The sequence below is a fragment of the Fukomys damarensis genome, unplaced genomic scaffold (genome assembly GCF_012274545.1).
Source record: "Fukomys damarensis isolate Sample0158 unplaced genomic scaffold, DMR_v1.0_HiC HiC_scaffold_1, whole genome shotgun sequence".
Lineage (NCBI taxonomy): Eukaryota > Metazoa > Chordata > Mammalia > Rodentia > Bathyergidae > Fukomys > Fukomys damarensis.
Window position 1 is genome coordinate 45,110,077 of NW_022900913.1, and position 20,683 is coordinate 45,130,759.

Consider the following 20,683-nt stretch of genomic DNA (forward strand, 5'->3'; position numbering starts at 1 on the left):
CCTCTCCTCTCCTGTCATTTCCTCTTTTCTGCTCTTCTTTTTTCTCTTCTTCTCTTCCTCCTCCTTCTCCTCTTCCATCTCCTTCTCTCCCACCCACTCTCTGAGAGCCCTTACCAGGAACTGAAATGGCTAACTCCTTGATTTTAGCCTTGCCACCTTGCGAGTGTCTAAAACTTTAAGAAAATAGATCTTTGTTTAAGCCACTTACTCTACAGTATTTTGTAAGGAGAACCTGAGAAAACTAATATACTTTTTCTCAATGCCTTGATTTTATATTTTTTTTGAGAATTAAGGTTCAATTCAATGTATGAATGAGTACCACATAACCTAGAATCACAGAGATTAAAAACTGATGTAACTAGAACTTTCACCCAGTTTATCTACCCATAGTATGCCTGAATCTTCTATATAATGTAGAACTCTCCAGTAAGGGAAGCTCATTAACAAAGTAAGTGTTTAAAATCAGTCTTGTTTCCCTCCTCTTTTGTATGCCTTAATTCACAGTGACAAATACATTGCCTACAGAGTAACATGTAGCTTGGAACTGAAACTTTTTTAACATTTAATTTAAAACATTCTCTGAATTTTCAAATGTCATGATGCCAAAGAAAAACATTCTCAGATTCTAAATTAAATCAGTTGTTTAAACTTTCCTCAACAAAAGCAGGAAATATCTACTTCCAAGTGTACAATTTGGGGTTCTATTATGGAAAAGATTTAAGTGGTGTGGTGGGGTGGTTTTGACATTAATGACCAATGTAAAATAAACTTCTGAAGCCCTGAAGTGACACTTTCTAACCAAGCAAGAAATCCAGATCTTTTCTCTGGTAAAGAGTAATCTCCTGCTTAGATACATTTAATTAAGCAGAAGCACTTTATTTATGCCCGTGGATTTTGAAGAAGCTAGGGAGCAATGAAATGAGAACTCTACTATTTACTTTGTACAAATCTAGACAACTCAGGCTCTTTTAATCTGAGAAACTTGAGCCTTTCCACAAAGATGAAATATTTTGCATTAAACAAATACAAATAGGAAATCTTTGAGCATCATTAAGTACTGGGAGTTCCTTAAAATAACAGCTAAGTTAATCATTTTCTTTTACAGTGTTTTCCTCCAAGAACAGGGAAATGTTTAATGATATATTTTAATTACCCAAAATAGTCTCCCTTTTGCCATTGCACATATTTCTTATACCACATGTCTCTGAAATTCAATAAGAGGGAAGCGTTATGTTAATGGTTTGCTTTCATATTTAATTTACAATAAGAAAACTCAGTCACAGGCTTGCCCACAGTTTGGTACTTTGTATACAGCTTACCTATTACAATGAGCAACTCTATATGATGATGAAAAGAATTCCAAGCTCAAAGCTCTGGCACTTTAGTTCATGAAAATCTATACAACTAAACACCAAATAATAAAACAAATGAGTTTGAACATTCAGAGTTTGTTGAATTCATTTAGTTGGTTATTTAAACACCATGCTCAAAGGACTGGCATACTTCTAAATATATCCTCCTTTTTCAGGAACTTATTGAATATACTATGCTTTCCTCTCCTCATACTCATATTTCACTCTTAAAAGCCAGATAGTAATTCTATAGAAAGAATGAATGATGGCCTTGAGCCATCATAATAGAATCACTGAGTATAACACAAAGTGTTTCCATACTAGGGAAATGTGTTTGCATTTGTGGTTTTTCTGAGGCCTTCAGATGAATGCTTCTACGTCACAACCACATCTGTTTGGATGCCTTTCCTCCTTGGGTAAATGAACAAAAGGACATGTTCTTAGAGCTTGCCTGATAGAAATTAACACTCTTCTTTCATCCTTTCCATGTGCCATTTCCTTAGAATAACTCTATTTGCTTATGCTTTCTTTCATAAGCTAAAAGAAAACTAAAAATGATCGTACATTTGGTACCTTAAGAATACTCAGTAATTGAATAAAAGGCTTAACCATCATCAGAGGCCAGAGTATGTTCACTTAAAATTGTTGAAAAGAATGATTAAATGGACAAAGTCAAGCTATGCCAGGATAGAAATCTATGAAAAAGATAAACTTTTAGAATGTGACTGTTTGAAGTACTGGTTGCATAGCTTCAATCCACACTTTTGGAAGACTTGCCCAGAAAGTTTGATATTCAAAACAAAAATGTGTTTCATTTTCAAATGCTAAGCATATATCTATTGCTTCTATGAAATAATCAGGGTTTTTGATATTATGTCAATAGGTTCATATGAATGAATGAGAAAGCTTAGACATCGAATGAAAGAGAATTCCCATCCAATGTCCATCCGGCCACATAGACAAACAAGTCTCCATCTACTAATAACTGCATATAACGTGAGAAATGAAAGTTAACAAAAGATTTACCAAAGGCCTGATCATGATAACACAGTATCAAAATCCAAAGAAAACAATAAATACATGTACAGATTTTTAGAAAAGAAACAAAAATAAAAGTTACTTACACTTTTGCTCCGAGAGAGCAAATCACACGTATTTCTTTCCATGGTTGTATTTTATGTAGTTCAAACAGTCACTAGTTGTTTCCAAAGTGAATTCTCTCTCCGCAACAATTATCCACTCAAAAGCCAACTGGAATGCTGAAGAAAAAAAGGCAAGGAAATGTTGAATCAAGTACATGATTAACATGTGCACTTTGAATGCTGTCTTAGACTGGGACAGTAAACTCTTAAATACTTCATCAGAACAGACTAAAATGGTGATGTGCTTAAAGCCAGAGAAATACGCGCAAGCAACATTTCCAAAACACCATTTGTTAAATGTTAAGTTAGAGATTTCACCCACCATCTGTTTCCCATTAAATATTCAAATCTACATTTTTGGTGGCTGAAAAAAACAGGTATGGTAGCCACAACCTAGTTACATGTATGAGAGGACAAAGCAGCCAACTTGTGTGGTGAGCTGATCCTTGCCGTGACAGCTGGTAGCCCTTCAGTTTTCCGTGGGGGGGATCACTTGGGAAGCATTATCCACTGCTGAGAGGGTCTCAGCTCCACCAGAAAGGGAGAGCCTGAGTGCTCATCTCGGCCCTTGTTTCCTCAGCATCAATCCACAGCATCAGGAAGCCACCCCAGAGGTTCATCACTCAATCAGGAAGTTATCTACCCTTTAGTTGAAACAGCTTGTAAGGAACGCTGAGAAAAGTTGAGAGCAACTTAAATAGTTAAGCACTAAAACTGTTACTTCAAGAATGTCTCAGAGTAATTGTCACTTGTATGACATTGATAGCCTCATTACCTAACCTTCACCTTCCACTAGACTGTAGGAAGGAAACTGTTTTGATAAAAAAAGGAGATGGAATAGCTACAAATGTGCTCATTTCTGATATTCCACTACATCTGGATATGACTTGCACTTCATAGGGTATATTTGCAGGAGGACTGAAATGCCTTGTGGGAAAGAATTTAAAGGAAAAGGATGAGGCAAACAGACTCAAATGATGGCATGAGGCTGGCCATCAGCATCATGGAACACAGGAGCCACAGAAAGGTGAAGAGACACCTCAGCAAGCTCTCCGTCAACTTGCAGCATCACTCTGTCATGGCTGAAAACCGTTATTTTGACCATATGTGAGTCATCCTTTCAAGACTTCTGGAAATCAGAGGCAAATACTTTGTGGGGAAAGAGGTTCCCTCAACAGCAAAGTGGAATTAGAAACAGAAATGGAGTTTATTGTTGAATATCTCTAGATGCAGCTTCAGTGCACAAAGGGTACAGAAGGACGACACCTTCTTCCAAGCTTAATGAAAATACTGGCTTCAAAGTTTGAGAAAAATGCACAATCAAAATGTGAATTGCAAGGGCAGATAATGTTCCCTTGAGTATGTATGGATTTTTTTTAAGAAAGTGGGGTTTGGAAGAAGGAGCTAATCCACAAAGAAAATGTTCTCCACCAGTATACCTCCAGGAAATTAGCCACCTTTACAGATTAGTTATGATGCCAAGTACGTAAGTTCCCAGAAAATGTGGAACTTTGTTATTCATTTCACATAAGAAATGAACAGAAATAATATAATCTATGAACTAATGTATTATTTCTAGGGAGAAAAAGTAGCTAGCTGCTGCAGGAAGCTTGCATAGTATGAGAGAAAAACTCATTCAAAATATGTAATTATTCATTGGGTACATAATGAGTACCCTTAGGGACCTGTAGTGAGCTAGTGACTCAATGGTTTTAAATTAACAAATCAGAGAAACAATAGATCTGACCTGATATAGCTTGCTGAATTAATCAAGTCTTTGACAAATGTGCCTTGAATGCCATTAAAGACCATCATAAGGAGATATTTTCCTATAGGAATTTAGAACTTATAAAAGTGTGAACAGGAAAATCGCTTTAATTGAAAACTGAATGCCTGTGGGATGGCCTTTCTCTGTTTGAATACCTACAAAGCAGGCTGGCATCCAGAATTGAGCATGCAGCTTGCAATCAAATAGCTCTCCACTGGCATTCTGTGTAGCCTCAGGTAAGTTACTTCATCTCTCTGAGTTAAAGGGAGCTAACAATACACAGGTGTTTTGAGCATAAGTGAGGTGATGAGTACAGGAAACTGCTTGGCACATGGGAGATACTGGTTCTCATCACCATCACCCACCTCATATCCACTCTCAAGCAAAAGCAACGGCAGCAACAGCAACAACAAAGGCATTCTTATTTGGGGGGCCTACTTTTTTTTTTTTGGTCGTAAAAGAGGTCGTAAGTTCCCTCAAAAATAACAAATTTATAGCAAATTTACTTTCAACTAAGTACTAATGCCTAAAATATCAATTAGGCCTCAGCTAATAAACACCATACAGTATTAGGGTCATTTCAGGAGAGTTTAGTAAACATTATTTAAGTAGATGTGGTAGGGTAGAAGAAGCCAGAAAGGACAGTAAAGCACCGGCAGCTGGCAGTGGTGGCGTGTGGCTAGCAGAGGGATGGGCGGACAATATCTCACAGGAAAGGGTCATGCAGAGTGGCTGCCTTGACAGGATACAGCCCCAGGTAGACCTGAAAGGAAGGAGATGAGGGGAACACAGGACCTTATCAGCCCCACTCTGATCTGTCAGGACTCTCCACTAGGCAAATACAACTGAGCCAGAAGGTAACAGAAGCTTTGCTGCCCCTTCCTGGGCAGCCTTCCAGGGCAGAGCCTCCTAGGGTAGAACCAGGCAGAGCGGGGAGTGCAGGGGAAACAGATGACATGCCACACGAATCTGATCTGCAGTCTAGCAAGTGCGTTACATTTACTGCTACCCAATTCTTCAAAAGAAAAAAATACTTGTCTTTAATCCTCAATAACCTTATGATATAGAGATCGCCGATATATTATCCCTATTGCACAAAAGAAGAAATTGGCTTCAGAAAGTGAAATCAATTGTCCAGTAAATAGCACGTCCACAATTCAAACCTGATCTGCCTGCCCCACAGACTGATTCTATGTATGCTACCCATACTGCTTTGCTGCCGATATCACAAACCAATGCATTTTAATTATCAACAAGCAGTAGCCTCTGTAAATATCAAAGCAGTGCCTACACCAAGCTGTTTGATAAAAAGGTTGACTCTCAGGAAGGCAGCTATCTTAGTTCCTATAAACTCCCCCCTCAGCAAAGATAATAAATAGGGTGAGAAGGCAGCAAAACAATTTCTCCCTCCAGGTTCATTAAAAAGAAAACCAGGCAAGCAACTATGTGCACATGTGATTTCATTATGATAGGAACTTCCACATAAAAGTTAATTAGGGAGAAGAAAGCTCACTCCTGCAGGGAAAATATTTTAGAAATAAAAATAAAGAAAGGAAGCAAGTAAGATCGATGGTGGTAGAATAGAGAAGGCATCTGAACGGGTGCACTTTCATAAATGTGCACCTTTAACACAGGGAAAAGGGACTTAAAACAGGTTCTTCCCTAGAGATTAAGGAATTATACAGTAGGAAGAGCCCTGAACTGATCAACAGAAAAACAGTTCTATTTTCACCACTATGTCATATACTTTAGCTGTGTGGCACAAGGAAAACTCCTCTTTTTGCTACCACTTTCTTGCTCCTCTGTAAAGTGGAGATAACAATATCTTCCCAACTACCTCACAGGGTCGCTACAGGGATTAATTAGATATGATCTCACAACGTTTTCTGAAATCTATAAATCCCCTCTACATATAATTCTGTTCCTTTAAACAGCAAATGTGCCAATAATGCCTAATGACACTCAAGTATAAGAGTGACAAAGAGTTCCAGTTACTCACAAATGTTCAAAAAGCTAGTGCCCATATTTTATGCATTTTAAAAGAATTCCCTATTCTTTCTTCTGGAACAAATATTACTTTTCTTCTGCAGACTAATTCAGTTTATGCTGTAACTGCTGAATCATGAAGCCATTCCACAGCATTAATTTTAAAATACTTATTGAACACTCACATGCCAGGTGCTGAATTAAACTATCAGAAAAAACACCCAATTTTCTAGATTGAGGAGGCATGCAGTGTTGTGTAGTTGCCAATGAGCAATAAAGAGGTGGCCCATTGGATCTATCTCCAACTTAGTGTTTTCCCCACCTCATCAAAAGATAGATTTTTCTAAGGCTGCATACAATAGATGTGAAAGCAAATTGGCAATGCTTCCCATGATTAGACGTTAGATTTGGGGGTTGGGGGTGCCAAGAAGCAAACCCAGGGCCTTGCACATACTGGGCAAGTGCTCTACCACTGAGCTGTATCCCCAGACTCCATGATTCTAAACTAAATGAAAAATAAATAAATCATGGCACATTAAAAAAGTATCATCACTAAAAAAGACAATCCCATAGAAATACAGCAACAGGCTCATTGGTTTACCCAATAAAGAGCATGCAGGCAAAAAATAAGGAGGAAATAATTCAATTACTACTCAAAGTATTAAAAGGAACAGGCAAGGGGGAAACAGATTTTTGAGAGGAAAGTTTAAATTATTACCTTAATCTCTTCAATGACCACTAATTTTTGCTTCACACACAGAACGTGAACCTCCTGCTAAATGTATGCCAGAGCTAAAGGAAGACAGTACTTGTTATTTCCTCATAATTTCTAAAATTGTTAACCAAGAGAAAGAATATGTTGGTCAAGATATAAAGATAATGGTAGATGTTTCCTACAATTTACAATCTCTCTCTTCTTTTCAGGGTGTCTTGTACAGGCTGCCCCTTATCTGGGCTCCTACCAGAGGCTATAGAATCTGAGATCCAGAGAGAGCTTAGGGTGCTTAGGAGATAATACAGGATCAGGGAACAGAAGGCATCTGCCTAAAACCATAGAGCTGCCTAAAACAATGCAAAAGAAGCCTGAGGCAACTGCCCTGCACTCCAGCTGATAACCTCACCCTGCTCATTGATTTTCCTAAAATTAGCTCTATAGGTCAACCCAGATGCACCTGCAGTCCACCCAGAAGACATCAACAGCTTTGTTCCTGGGGAAGTCAGAGCAGTCTGCTTGCAGCACAAGGATGACGGAATTGCAGTCCCTAAGTATCCTCCTCTGCAAGGGCTTCTAAGAGGTTGGAGAGATGAGTTTCAACAGATAACCAAGGAATCTGTGATTTACATGTTTAATCTGATCTTAATTCACACTCCATTTTCTAAGACCATCCCTCCTGCTTACGTAGACAAATCTGATTTCTCCAATCCCTGTAACATGTTCATTTGTATCTGCTAGCCCTGAATTCATGCTCTTTAACTCTTCTTTTTATCTCTCTGAATTCTTTCTATTCTTCAGTGTTCTTTCTTCTAGTGACAACTCCCCTGCTGCTCCAATCACATAGATTTCTACTTTGTCTAATCTACAAAAAAAAAAAAAAAAAAAAAAAAGACAGGTTATATCACAAAATCATTTACTGTCTTCCTTTTTCTTCACTAATTGTTTTGTGCATATAATCTTTGCTTCCTCAAATGGGAACTAAATAAGGTATATTATAAGGGTTCTTTCATCCTGCAAGCTATATGATTATAATTGAAAACTTCTTAAGGTTGAAAGCTATTTATTAGCATTCTTTGGCCTTTTACATAGTCTTGAACACTTAGTAACCACTTCATACATTAAAAATTAAAGGTATAAATCTGTGAGAAAATATGGAAATTTTAATAAGTACAAATTTTGTAAAATGAGTAATAAAACATCAAAATGTAGAAAACATTCAACATCATTGTGCTAAAGAAATGAAAATTGAAATCACAAAGTTTGTCTTGACTATAATTTAGCAGTTATTTTTAAGTAAAACATTATATAATAATATATATGAATACATATATATTTCACATATGGCTGATAAGCTTTAAAGACCAAAAAATTTAATGTTGTTATGTAATTCTATACAATAATTCAGGAAAGAAACTGGAAAACAAAAAGTGCTTTGTATGCAAATGTATTCTGGCACTGCTACTTATAATAATAAAAACTGGAGACAATTTAGATGTCCAATTATAAAGGAATAGCTAAAGAAAATATGAGAAACCTCCTGACATATGATAAAAATAAAACATTTATTTTACATGATATTTTAATTACATGAGAAAATACTTTTACTACAATGTTAAATGAAAAGAGCAGGATTAAAGTTGTATATATAGTATGATTGTACAAAAAGTTATACACAGATAAAAAGATTAGAAAGCAATACAGTAAAGTATTAGTGCTTCTATTTAGCTACTTTATTATCATCAATTCTGCTCTTTTGTATTTCTTAGCATTCTCAAGTTACCAACCCTTGGAAAAAAACACTAAAATGTAGATTAAAATAAAGCATTTGAATGAATATAAAAGCTACTAACTTTCATTTATATAATTGTTCTAGGGGCTGACAGATTGTTTAATCAAGTACTTGAGTGAATATAACACTTTTCTAACCATCTCTTCCTACTTCAGAGTATAACTAAAAGTGCTAGCTTCTGTTTACATGATTCTTCTGAGGTTGTTAGATTGTTCATTTGCTTTTTAGTGCTAGGTTTCTATTTCATACACAGTGTTGAACTGTCTTTTAGGAATCTGTAGATTGGGAAAAGGCTTGTTTGGAAAGGAATAGCTAAAATTATTTTTTTTTTCTCCTCAAGCTTGCTATTCCCCATAGAGTCTCCATAAAAGGGTGACTCCCATTTTTCTATTGGACTCAGTAATGGTGACTACAAAAAGATCATCAGGTTCTTCTTCACTTAGAAAATCAGTTTTTGAGATGCACCTGGGGATTCCCAAATGCATGGAGCACAGAGACAAACGTGAATAAGGACCTGAAACAGCAAGCAAGAGATATGGGCTTTATAGGACCAACTGGAGCTCAGTCTACAAAATATTTTACTATTATTATAATTTGAAAAAAATGCAATTTAAGAAAAAAAGTAGGAGATATTCAGAAAATGATAAATTAACAATGGACTTCTTGCCCTAGGTTTAACTTCAACAAGCCTCATAGCCTTTGAGTTTTTGGGGCCTCTAATGTCTAAAAGTTGAAGCAAAAATGATGCGTCAGCTTCTGGCCTCTTTCCAGCTCAATTTCCTTTCCTGTTCTCCTTCCATCAACAATGAGGTTTTTTTCTTCCTATGCAGTTGTCTTCCACCTCCCATTTTTGCTCTTATTACGGTGGGGCACTATCCTCTACTTTAAATATTCTTTTGAAAGTTTCACCCCTTGTTGAAAGGAAATCACCCATAAAACCCTGATTTCTCTTTCCTCCATATGTCATTCTCTTCACCATGAAGTTCTTTTAAAAAGTTTCTGTTGACTTTTTCCACTTCTTTATTTTCCACCTCAACCCTTCAGCCCAATGCAATCTAATTTTATTCCTTCTATACTTATATCCTTTCTCTAAAGATCCCAGACCTCCATAATGCCAGATTAAAAACATTCTTCACAAATTCCCAGACTAGACACTTCTACTGTAATAGTTTCTTCTGGAAACTCTCCCATCTTTTGTTTTATCAATTTCTGTGTATTCTCCATCTTATTGCTTAACATTTTTTTTCATATTGTCATCATTTTTCAGCCCACTGTTACCATTGTTCTTTGTCAGTACTTCCCATACATGATTTTGGGTCAAACTCACTGGAGGTCTGCTATAAAAAGCAGACTGCTGACTCTTTGCTAATGAATGAAAACCTCCAGGAGAGGTACCCAGGAGGCCCTTTTTGACTAGTTCCCCAGAGAATAATCATAAAGAATGTAGAGCACCAGACTTCTGATTGCCCCTAGTGGACCTCTGTCTACATTATTTTCAGGGGAGAGCCATAGTTTTTCTTTCATCTTGCCATATGTATGCTAATAATTACCACATATGTATCATATATGACTTCTCTTAAGTATCATATATCTGCCAGATGCCACCACTTGAAACATTAACAAGCACCTCAAATACATCCTGTCTCCATATGAACTCAGAAGCTTGGTACTCTGCATTCTTCACAATTATCATCTGGGGAGTTAGTCAAGACTAGATTCATGAGTTCCTCTCTAGAAGTTCTCACTCATTAGTAGAGAGTCAGCAATCTGTCTTTTATAGCACCCTATGTGACAATTTTGATTCAAAGTCCTGTTTGGGAAACAATGACAGTTAGAATAATGGTTACTGGATGTGGTGGTGCACACCTGTTGTAAGACCTAAAGTCTCACTTCCACTCCACGGAGCGTGAACAGCCAAAAGGCCTCCACGATGCTGGGCCCTAACACCCAGCGAGGCTCCGGGAACATGACAGAGAACCGAGAAACCCAGGAAGGAACACACCAGCCTAGATGGTAAAGAGACCTTTATTAGTCTGGCCAGACGGCACTCCCGGAGCCAGGTGGCTCAGAGAGGCAACTGCTCAGGGGCTGAGGTACCTTTTATAAGGTTTTACTAAACAAAGAGTCAGGGAATTCACAGAACAAGACTGCAAACACATTGCTTATCTTATGCAGGAAATGTTCTAGGGTAAAGACATGTTTTCTTCATCCCTAAATATAAAATATTTTACCTCTACAATCCACTTTCTCTGCCTTCCCTCTCTTCCTCTCCTGTCTTCTTTTTCCTTTTTGCTGTTCTTATTCCTCCTCTTTCTTTCCCCTCCACTTCCTCCTTTTCGTTATTCTTCCCCACCCCCCACCCCGATGTTACCATCTAACCAGCCCCTCCAACCAAAATCCTAAGTCCCTCTCACCTTCTTATCACCCACATTCAGTATGTAGCTAAGTCTTGCTGGAACACCTTGCATATTATGTCTTAGCTCTTCCCTCTCTTTGCAAGTCACCATCACAACTTCTTTATACACTTTTAACTACACTAGTTTAGACACCTTCAAATAGAAGTTCTTGTTTCCAGCACTATCTCCTTTATGTTCATCTTCCAAATCTTTCAACAGCTGCCTATCATCTACATCAAAAAATCCAAAACTATCTCCTTAATCCAGACAAATGGGAATCATATGTCCTCTGCTTGCAGAGCTATTTCTTGTTTCTGCATAAATTATGTGTCATTCACTTGTTAAAGTGAACCATTTGCAATTCATTCGACAGTGTTTCTCACAACCATGTCCTTGTTCTTGATAGTTTCCCTCTTCCTTTTCCCCTAAGCTGTGTCTTTCCTACTGTACTTGACTCCTCCTGCTCCAAGATTCAGCTCAGAGCTCATCTCTTCCAGAAAAATCTCTTGGTTCCCCCAACATTTCAACCCCACCCCACTGCCAATCTGAGTTAGTGCTATTTCTCTCCTTCCATCATGCCTAATATTCAACAGAATGTCTGACATGTTACATGGAAATGGTCCATTTATCTGTATGACCCCTACCATGCTCTAAGTCCCTTGAGGGTACAAAATATTTCATGTTCATATACACAATTATCATATAAAATATGTTCAATAGGTGTTTATTGAACTCTACTGAATTAAAGTACTTTCTTTGACTTAAATTACAAGGAGGAAGCATATTTTGTCTCTAGACTTGTAAGAATGAATCTTTGTAGTTTATATCCATATAAAACCATCTTCCTATTCCCATTCTCTCCACAATAACAGTAATCCTTCCTACTAATTCATTCACCAGACATTTACTAGGCACTTGCGGCATGGAATGAACTGTAGCAGTGTCCAGAGAAGCCAAGACAAATATGATGAAATCTTTCTCCAGAGGAGCTTGCAGTCTAGTGAGGGAGAGAGACAAATAGTACAATGTACTAAGGGCTCTAACAGCTCAGAATGGCTGGTGTGGGACCCCCAGGAGGCAACAAGTGATTCATCCACCTAATGGCTTCAAAGTCTGTTCTGAGTTATTCTGCTCCTGTGAACACTTTGTTATTCAAGTGCCATTTCATATACTGATGTTTCTCCCCAAGTAGAGGGAAAGGAGGATGGAAGTTATGAATGGCAGTTCCTTTTATCTCTTTTGTGCATTTGGTCAGACTTCAGTCCCTAAAGAAGAGGTGGCAGTAGAACTACATACCCAGAAAGTATGTTGTAAATGCCCACTCAATGGGTAATGTGCAAGTGGCCACACTTACAGAGGAGAACATATCCACTCTGATTTCAGTAAAAATTGATTATAAAATAATTGACATTTTGGAAAATAAAAGTACATTGCTTGGTTCCCAGAGCAGCTCAATTCTTCACTTTTAAGGGTATGAAAATGCCAACCAAAGTACCTGCTTTTTCAATACTCACCTTGACTAGCATTTCAAAATGGTCCAGCTGAGTCATTTAGTAGAAAATCAATTATTGTACATTTTATTCCAGGATTCCATGCTTTAGGGCCTTTCTCCCACCTGAAATAATTGCAGCACTCTAAAACACAGCTTTCTGCCCTAAATTCAAGGCCAGGAAGCTTCTGTTTCATCTCTCACAAATGTAGAGTCTGTTGCTTGACAATACTGTGCTTTGGCTTTCACTTCCAGCTGCAGAGGAGAAAGGCACAACAAAAGCTTCCTTGCAACAGCTTTCCTAGCCACACTCTCTCATTTTGATACCCTTCCAGGCTTTTGCAGTGGGAGAGGACCAGCGCAGCTCTGTCCTGGGAATCACAGGACAGCATGGTGTAGTCTGTTGTCCTGGAGTCCAGTGTGGAAGGAGCCTCTGGGACGTGTCATCACTAACTAAGTTATAACTTATCCATTGACAGACTCAGGATAAAGATCCCTGAGTCACCAAGAAGGAAAACAAATGACGGCAAGATGATCCCCATAAGGCCCCTGGTTCAAGCTGCTCAAGACCCACAAAGAAAAGTGAAGTTTATCAAGTCACTGAGACTTTTGTCTTTTATACTATTTTTAAGTCTCACGTCAAAATCTATACATTGGAATAGATTGAAACTTGAGAAGTATTAAAATGGTATTGTGAGCAAGGCCACAAGATGCAGGTCAACTGCCGTCTAGAGTCATGCATTACAAATCACAATTGGCAATTTCCTTTGTGAGATTAAATCAGTTTGGAAATATGAACCATTCTGCTTCTACAGCTGGAGCAAGGAAAATATTAGATGACAGACACTGGATAGGTGGGTAGGTACATACACAAAATAAATTGGGAGGAAAGGGGGAGAGAGACAGAGACCAAAACATTGGGATACAGAGATGAGTAAAGACTATCATGTCATAGATCCTGAATTCATTATGCATAGCTTTCTCACTTTGAGCTGTATAAACAAAATTGTTAACTCAAATAATTTCCAACCAGACTTTTCTAAAAGTTCATTATTAAGATAATATATCAATCCCTTTGTTCCTTAGTTGCTTCTACTTATCAATCTAAAATAAATACTAAGTTTTAATTTTCATTTGAAGTGTTTCCTTAAGAAAAATAACAAGTGAATTACTTTAAGACAATATTATTAGCCTAGATTGTTTTGAGAAAAATGAGAATTTGAAGAAAATAAACCAGAGTTAAAGTCAAACTAAAAGAGAAGAGTGGAGTCGGGAGAGCATCATGCAGATCTTACTTAGGGCAGACCTGTAAAAGTTCATCTAATGAGGCTTCAGAAGAACTTTTTTCCCAGCACCAAGTAATTCAGAAGGAACCCTCAAGCTATCATTTGTCCCTGATTAACAATTGCTATGAAGGAGCCATTGCCTGAAGAATACACAGACAGATGAAAAGCAAGGCACGAAATGAAGAGATTCAATGTTAATTAGAAGAAACATAAACAAGGAAAATAACACAACCAAGAAACCAAAGACTAGAAGTAGAAACCCAAACATATCAATTCTCTGCCTTTTAGGAAGCAACAACCCATTAGCATCCTTGCAAGGGAATGAGCCCACTGTGTGGAAAGTCATTAAACCCAGACAGACTGAAAATTGTACCGACCCTTAGTTTTAGTTGGAGCCAAGTGGCAAAGTTTTAATCAGCGAAATAAAAGCAGGGGTTTTTAACATTAAAGATAAAATGACATCAGAAAAATGTTGAATAAAGAATGTGGAATTCTTCTTTTGAAAAGTTTTACTATTTTATCCATTTACTAAAGGCATTAAAGGTAACTAGCAACAAAGTTGAGATTTATTAAGGTAAAAATTATAATATTCATCTGCTCATTTTTAATATATTCCTTTTCTTTCACATTTATCTATGTGAAGTACCTAAAATCAAATCAACTCTTTAGTAGAGTTTTTGAAGTACTTTTTTGAAATACTTTCATTCTTTTGAAAAAAAATTATAGGTTAAAAAAGGTAATTTACACATGAGACATTGATATGGGAAGATGAAAAATGAACAAAATTAGTAAGTAGAATATTATGAGTTTTGGAAATACTCATAGTTAAATTCAAATTCTCTTGTGGCCTTTTCCTGACTTTTATAGCCATCAGGAATAACTTTCCCCTTTTGAAAGTCAATTTCATGATCAACCTAAGTGGATACTGAAATCTACACTGAAAAAACTGCTATGTAGACTGATGAACTTGGGCATTGCCACATACCAAATACAGTCAGAGAGGAGTCCTTTCATGGCAGCTTTGCATTATTCCATTCTCTGAGACACCTTTAACCCCAAGGGCCTCGATGAGCTCCATGAATCCAGTTACACTATAGTTTTAATTCATCCTTTCAGTTGAAGAATGGAAGAGCTCAAGATGTACTATACAGCCACATGGCAGAGTTAAGAGCCCTAAGTTACGGCTGGTCTTTCTCTACTTGGAGTAAGCAAGTATTGGGTGTTTGAGGAGCCTGATTTTACTAAAGCAATAAAACTTGTTCATTATAAAGTGCATTCCCCCTAGGATTATGATTCTGCTCTTCCAGTGCCGCAAAATGAGATGGGCTGTCCCACTCCTCAGCACACTCGAGTGTGGTATAAAACTTCATTTTTAGTTTCCGGCCAGCTTTTTCGCTACTGGGCTCAGTAAGGTCACGTGAACATTTCAAACCTTATATCTGAGGATTAAAATCCTTTTCCCTCAGATGTTTCTCTTTCAAGAACTGCTTGAATAGCCTCAAAATAAAGCCTATCAATTTTCAGTAAAAAGTTCATTTAACACTCACTCTTAACTGTCAGCAGCAAGCCGCTATCAAGTCTCTACAAATGTAAGTCTCTGGATGTAGACAAAAGTCAAGTGGAAGAGATGAAGTCTCACTCAGGCTGACTGTGATCTGTACAATTAGCTCATAGCTGCTCGGAGCTTGGACGCAGGAATGGAAGCTAAGACTGAATCCCTGCCATTCAACTGGTACCCATCTGGCACCTGAAATTAGACACCATTCATAATGGTGACAAGGGTAGTGTGGGATCATATAAAAACAAAACCCCATAAAAATTATTTTCAAATTGATGAATATCTTAGTAGAAATGTAAAATGATTGTTATTATATTCTGACAATCTGCCTACCTTTTATCACCCCAATGGCTTATTAGCTCAATTTTTCAAATCAGCACTAATACTTGGGAAGTTGGAATTTTATCTTTAAAAATCTCTTTAATTCACTGAAGGAGTATTATAAGATAAGTCATACAAGTTAGAGAATAAAGGCATAGTTTATGACTTAAATCCAAAAGGAAAAGAAGCTTGGAGTTTCCAGCATATCTAAAATCCTCTGTAAAAAGACAATATGACACTATGCTGCAGCAGAGAAATTATTACTGCTTAATCCTAGTCTTAAATATTGCTAAAATGAGAGATACATTGGCCCCATCAACAGTTCGGGACCAAGCCAGCAGGCAAAGACAGAGAGGTAAGAACCCTGAAAGTAATTCCTATATTTTGCAAAAGAATAGAAGAGTATTAGATTGGCTTCCTACTCTAAAAGAGGAGACAGAAGAGACAGAAACCAACTCATTCCAAGAGTACTCAAGTGACACATGAATGAGAGTCTCTTTCACTGCCAGCGCTATGATAATATTTATTATAATTAAAAGCATTTACAGAACACTTACTGTATGCCAGGAAATGTTCCAATCATATAAGATGTATCTACTAATTCAACATCTCACAAAATTCTGTAAAATAGCTGACATTTTAATACCTAGTTTGCAGATGAAGTAATGGAGGCACAGAAAGTTTCCCTACAGGATCACATGGCTGTGAATACATCCTGATGTTTTTTAGAACTCACTGAAAAGTACAAAAGCAGATCTAATATACAGCTAAATTTTGAAATAATACTTCAAAAGTCACTCAACACTAACTCCTGAAAAAACTAGTTTTGGAAGGTTAGTTCTCCCTCACCAGCTGTACGGTGGCTCTAGAGCTAAAAAATAAGGCACTTTTTCATATCAATAGTGAGTAAAATTAACTTTATTATAGATACAAGTCAATAAGGCAAACTGAACTCCCAATATGTGATAGAAAATTAGTCCTTTTGCTTCACTCTTCTTTGTCCCTCTCTTCAAAGCAAGAGAACCAATATAATAATAATAAAGTCATGAAAAAGTAGTATTCATTTAAGGAATTTCTATAAAATAATCCAAAAAATCCATACTATTCATGTGGCTTGTCAACTTGGAATGTGAGAAGAAGAGTTTAATAGTAATAAATAGAAAGAGTCAAGAAGAAAAAACCACATAATTATTTTTACTTAACAAATTGAAAACACTCAATACTAAGTCCCAATTTTAAAGATTTAATAAAATGAGACTAGAAGGTATACCTTCCTCAAATAGCCAGTCTTCCATAGCAATGACAGATTAGACATTCTCAGTAAAAATCAGAAACCAGTCTAGTTAACAAAGTATTTAAAGTGCTTATAAGGCAAAAGAAAAAATGGAAAAAAAGTTTTTGTAAAGAGGGAAGGGAGGAGGGGATGAAGGGAGGGCAGGGACAAGGGGAAAAAATGAGAACCAAGACCTGTCATGTAAAGGTACAAGAGCCTAATGATAAATGTAACTAAGGGAGGAGGGGATAGGGAGGGCAGGGACAAGGGGAAAAAATGAGAACCAAGACCTGTCATGTAAAGGTACAAGAGCCTAATGATAAATGTAACTGTATACCTACTGTATACTTTTTAAAAGTACCAATAAACCCAATGAGAAAAATAAAATAAAATAAAGTTCTTGTTACAAATCTGAGGAGGCAAGATTTTCACTGGTTGAACACTATACTCAACAGACCACCCAAAAAGTAAAAAGAAAAATATTTTTAAAATTAAATATGGTGTTTATTTACAAATCAATGTTTTCCTATATATCAAATATTGAAAATTTGATAGCTATATACATATACACACACCCCAATAAAACTTAAGAATGAAGACTTTTTAGTTTTTCCTGCTTGCTTACTTAGAAAAGTATGGAATGTGTGAAAAAATATGCAAAAAACTTACTGAAATACATGAAAAGAGATAAATAGGTTATAACATAAAGGAAAGTACTAGAAGCCCAAGCTTTGAGTGGGACTTTTTTTTTGGGGGGGTGGTATTTAGAATTGAACCTAGATTGAGCTCAGAGCCTTTTCAGTGAGAGTCATCACATCCCTCCCCATCACCCTTTTAAATTTTGAGATAGTCTCTGAAAGTTTCCCAAACTAGCCTTGAACGTACAATCCTCCTGCCTCAGCCTCCTGAGTACCTGAGATTACAGGCATGCACCACTATGCCCAGGTCCAAACACTGATTTAAGAAAATGGCAGACAAAGGGGACATGGTGAGAATTGCCATCTTGAATAAAGCCAACCTAAAGAAAACAGAGAAAAAGGAGACCATCCCCTAGAACGAGACAGTTGATTAAAAATAGAGTGAAATTTTCCAAGAGTCCAGAAGTGTCCCAAATCCAGCATATTTGAGACCTCACCTGGCATACTGAAGAAGGGCCCCTGAAAGATAGTCTTGGGCCACAGATGACAACGTGAAGCCAGAGACCACATCCTGATGTCCACCAGTCTAAGGGCCTCTGAGGGCCCCCAACTGAATGCCAATTCTCAGGTGTACCCTAGGATACTATAGACCATTGTTTGTATGATTAATAAAAATAAAACACAAACACACTACAAGTCAAAGAAAAAAATTAATATATTTCTGAAGAGGATAGCACATTCAGTTGCAATAATGTATTCCAATATAAATGATTTATCTATTTATTTGTATGTAAAGTTCTGTTATGAGCATTTTCACACATACAGAAAGGTAGAGAGAGCGAGATCATGAACTTGTGTCCAACCACCCAGCTATAACAATATCAGCATTTCTCCAGTCTTGCACTGTCTACCCTCTCACATCACCCCCTTGGTTGTCTTTCCCTCCTTTCGTATTTTAAGGCATCATGTAAATAAACATGTAAGTATACCTATGAAATTTCTGGAGAAAAACTAATAATAATGAGGCAAAACTTCAGTAATAATTAAAATAATCCTGGGACAAGAATAAAAGAAAATCCAGTGAAACTGAACAAAATTTCAAGATTTAAATATGAAAAATGAAGCCAAGACAGCATTGTAAGAAAATTCATGTGAACATTTTATTTCTCTAAGGGTGAATGGATGGCCTTTCTGAGAATTCCGTATGCCAACCTTTTCCTGAGTGCATAGAGAAGGAATACAATGATTTAATTAACTTTAATTGAAAATGTCCATATATCAAAAAAGTTTTAAGGACAACATATATATTCATAAAATATTACAACATCCTTATAGATAAATTACAATATGAAAACTCATAAAAATCACTAAGAAAAAGCAATGTTTTGCCTAAAATTGGAGACAAAGGCTATGAACAAGCAAATTCACAAACAAAAACTTAAAGTTTTTAAATTGATGTATGGAAAAATCTACATCACTCATAAGCAAATAAAAAGTAAAAGAGGGAGATGCCCTCGTTTTGCTATCAGATGGCACATTAAAAATAAATCACACCCAGCATGGCAGCACTCATTCGCTGCCAATGGGAATCTGATCAGGACATGCTAGACAGATATTTGGCAAGTATGTCAAAAGCATGATAACACACATGCTCTTTGAATCAGCTCGAGAGAAAGACATTCAATTGGGCGTGCAGAGATGACCAAGGCATTGTTCATGATGGGAGAAAATGTGAACAAATTCAAAGATAATAGATTAGATGAAGCAATATTGGTATACAATGCAATAGATTGTTATGAGGCTATTACAGATGATGACACTGGTGTACATTTAAAGATGTTTATGATAAATTGCTTAGCAAAAAGTGAAGGTCGTAAAACCGCAGAGTACAATTCCTTTCTGTACTATGTCTAAACATGCATAAAAAATAATCTGTTAAGATATTCATTAAAATTTAACGGCATTTAGTTCCAGAGTTATGAGTGGTTTTTCCCCTTTTTTAATTTATAATATATGTTTCTATGCCTAATGTATTCTAATTTTTCTACAGCAACCATGGGCTATTGGTGTCATAAAAAATTTAAGTACAAAAAATGTATGTATAGCTATAATTTTAAATAGAGTTTATAGCTAAAGACCCAACAAAGTTGTAAAGTATATGATTAGACTCATCAAATTGAATAGACTTAATATACAAGTTTTTGTATATTATTATATTTCAATAAAGCTGTTAAAACAATTAATGCAATATACCATAATAACAAAATAAAGGAAAAATTTTAAATGATCATGGAACGCCTTAGAAATGGGTTGACACTTCTAACATGAGAGACACCTACATCAGCAGTGGCAACCCTATGGCACACGGTACCGCACCCAGCTGTTCGTCATCACTGCCCTAGAACATCTGTGAACTTGACTGCAGACAGGAGATCTCAGGCTGCTAGGCCAAATGCCCTGGATGCTATCAAATATGAACAGGGCTTTGAAACTTAGCAAGAATTATAGAAAGTTAAACCTAGCCTCATTTCAGTTAGTTCTCCTGAGTATTAACAAACTTAATGAAAGCAAGGAATTTTAAAAGCAATATGTAACTGATACGTTTATAGAAACACATTTTTTAATTTGCCAGTTATTGTTTCTAAACCATTAGTTTACATCATTAAGATGCAAGGCTTCATTGATCCAATTGCCTATATAAAAGCATTTGCCAACACATTTTTTTTTTGTAAATTAAAAGAAAAGATGGGCTGGGGATTTAGCTCAGTGGTTCTGCTGCCTGCCTTGCAAGCACAAAGACACGAGTTTGATCCCCAGTACAAAAGAAAGAAAGAAAGGAAGAAAGAAAGAAAGAAAAAGAAAGAAAGAAAGAAAGAAAGAAAGAAAAAGAAAAAAAAGAGCAATCCCATTATTAATAGGGAAATGGTCAGACAAATCCAGGTGCTATCCAGACCCTAGAGCATGGATTTC

General features: G+C 36.7%; 1 protein-coding gene across 1 annotated transcript in view; it reads right to left on the reverse strand.

Annotated features, from left to right (window-relative positions):
* The window catches only part of Pde4d (phosphodiesterase 4D), a 1,223,725-nt gene that overhangs the window by 1,121,657 nt on the left and 81,385 nt on the right, over positions 1-20,683 (reverse strand). Inside the window, exon 2 of the mRNA XM_010626919.3 lies at positions 2,477-2,611. Within this exon, the coding sequence (XP_010625221.1) occupies positions 2,477-2,518 (42 nt within the window). The 5' untranslated portion in view covers positions 2,519-2,611. The remainder of the gene's footprint in view (positions 1-2,476; positions 2,612-20,683) is intronic.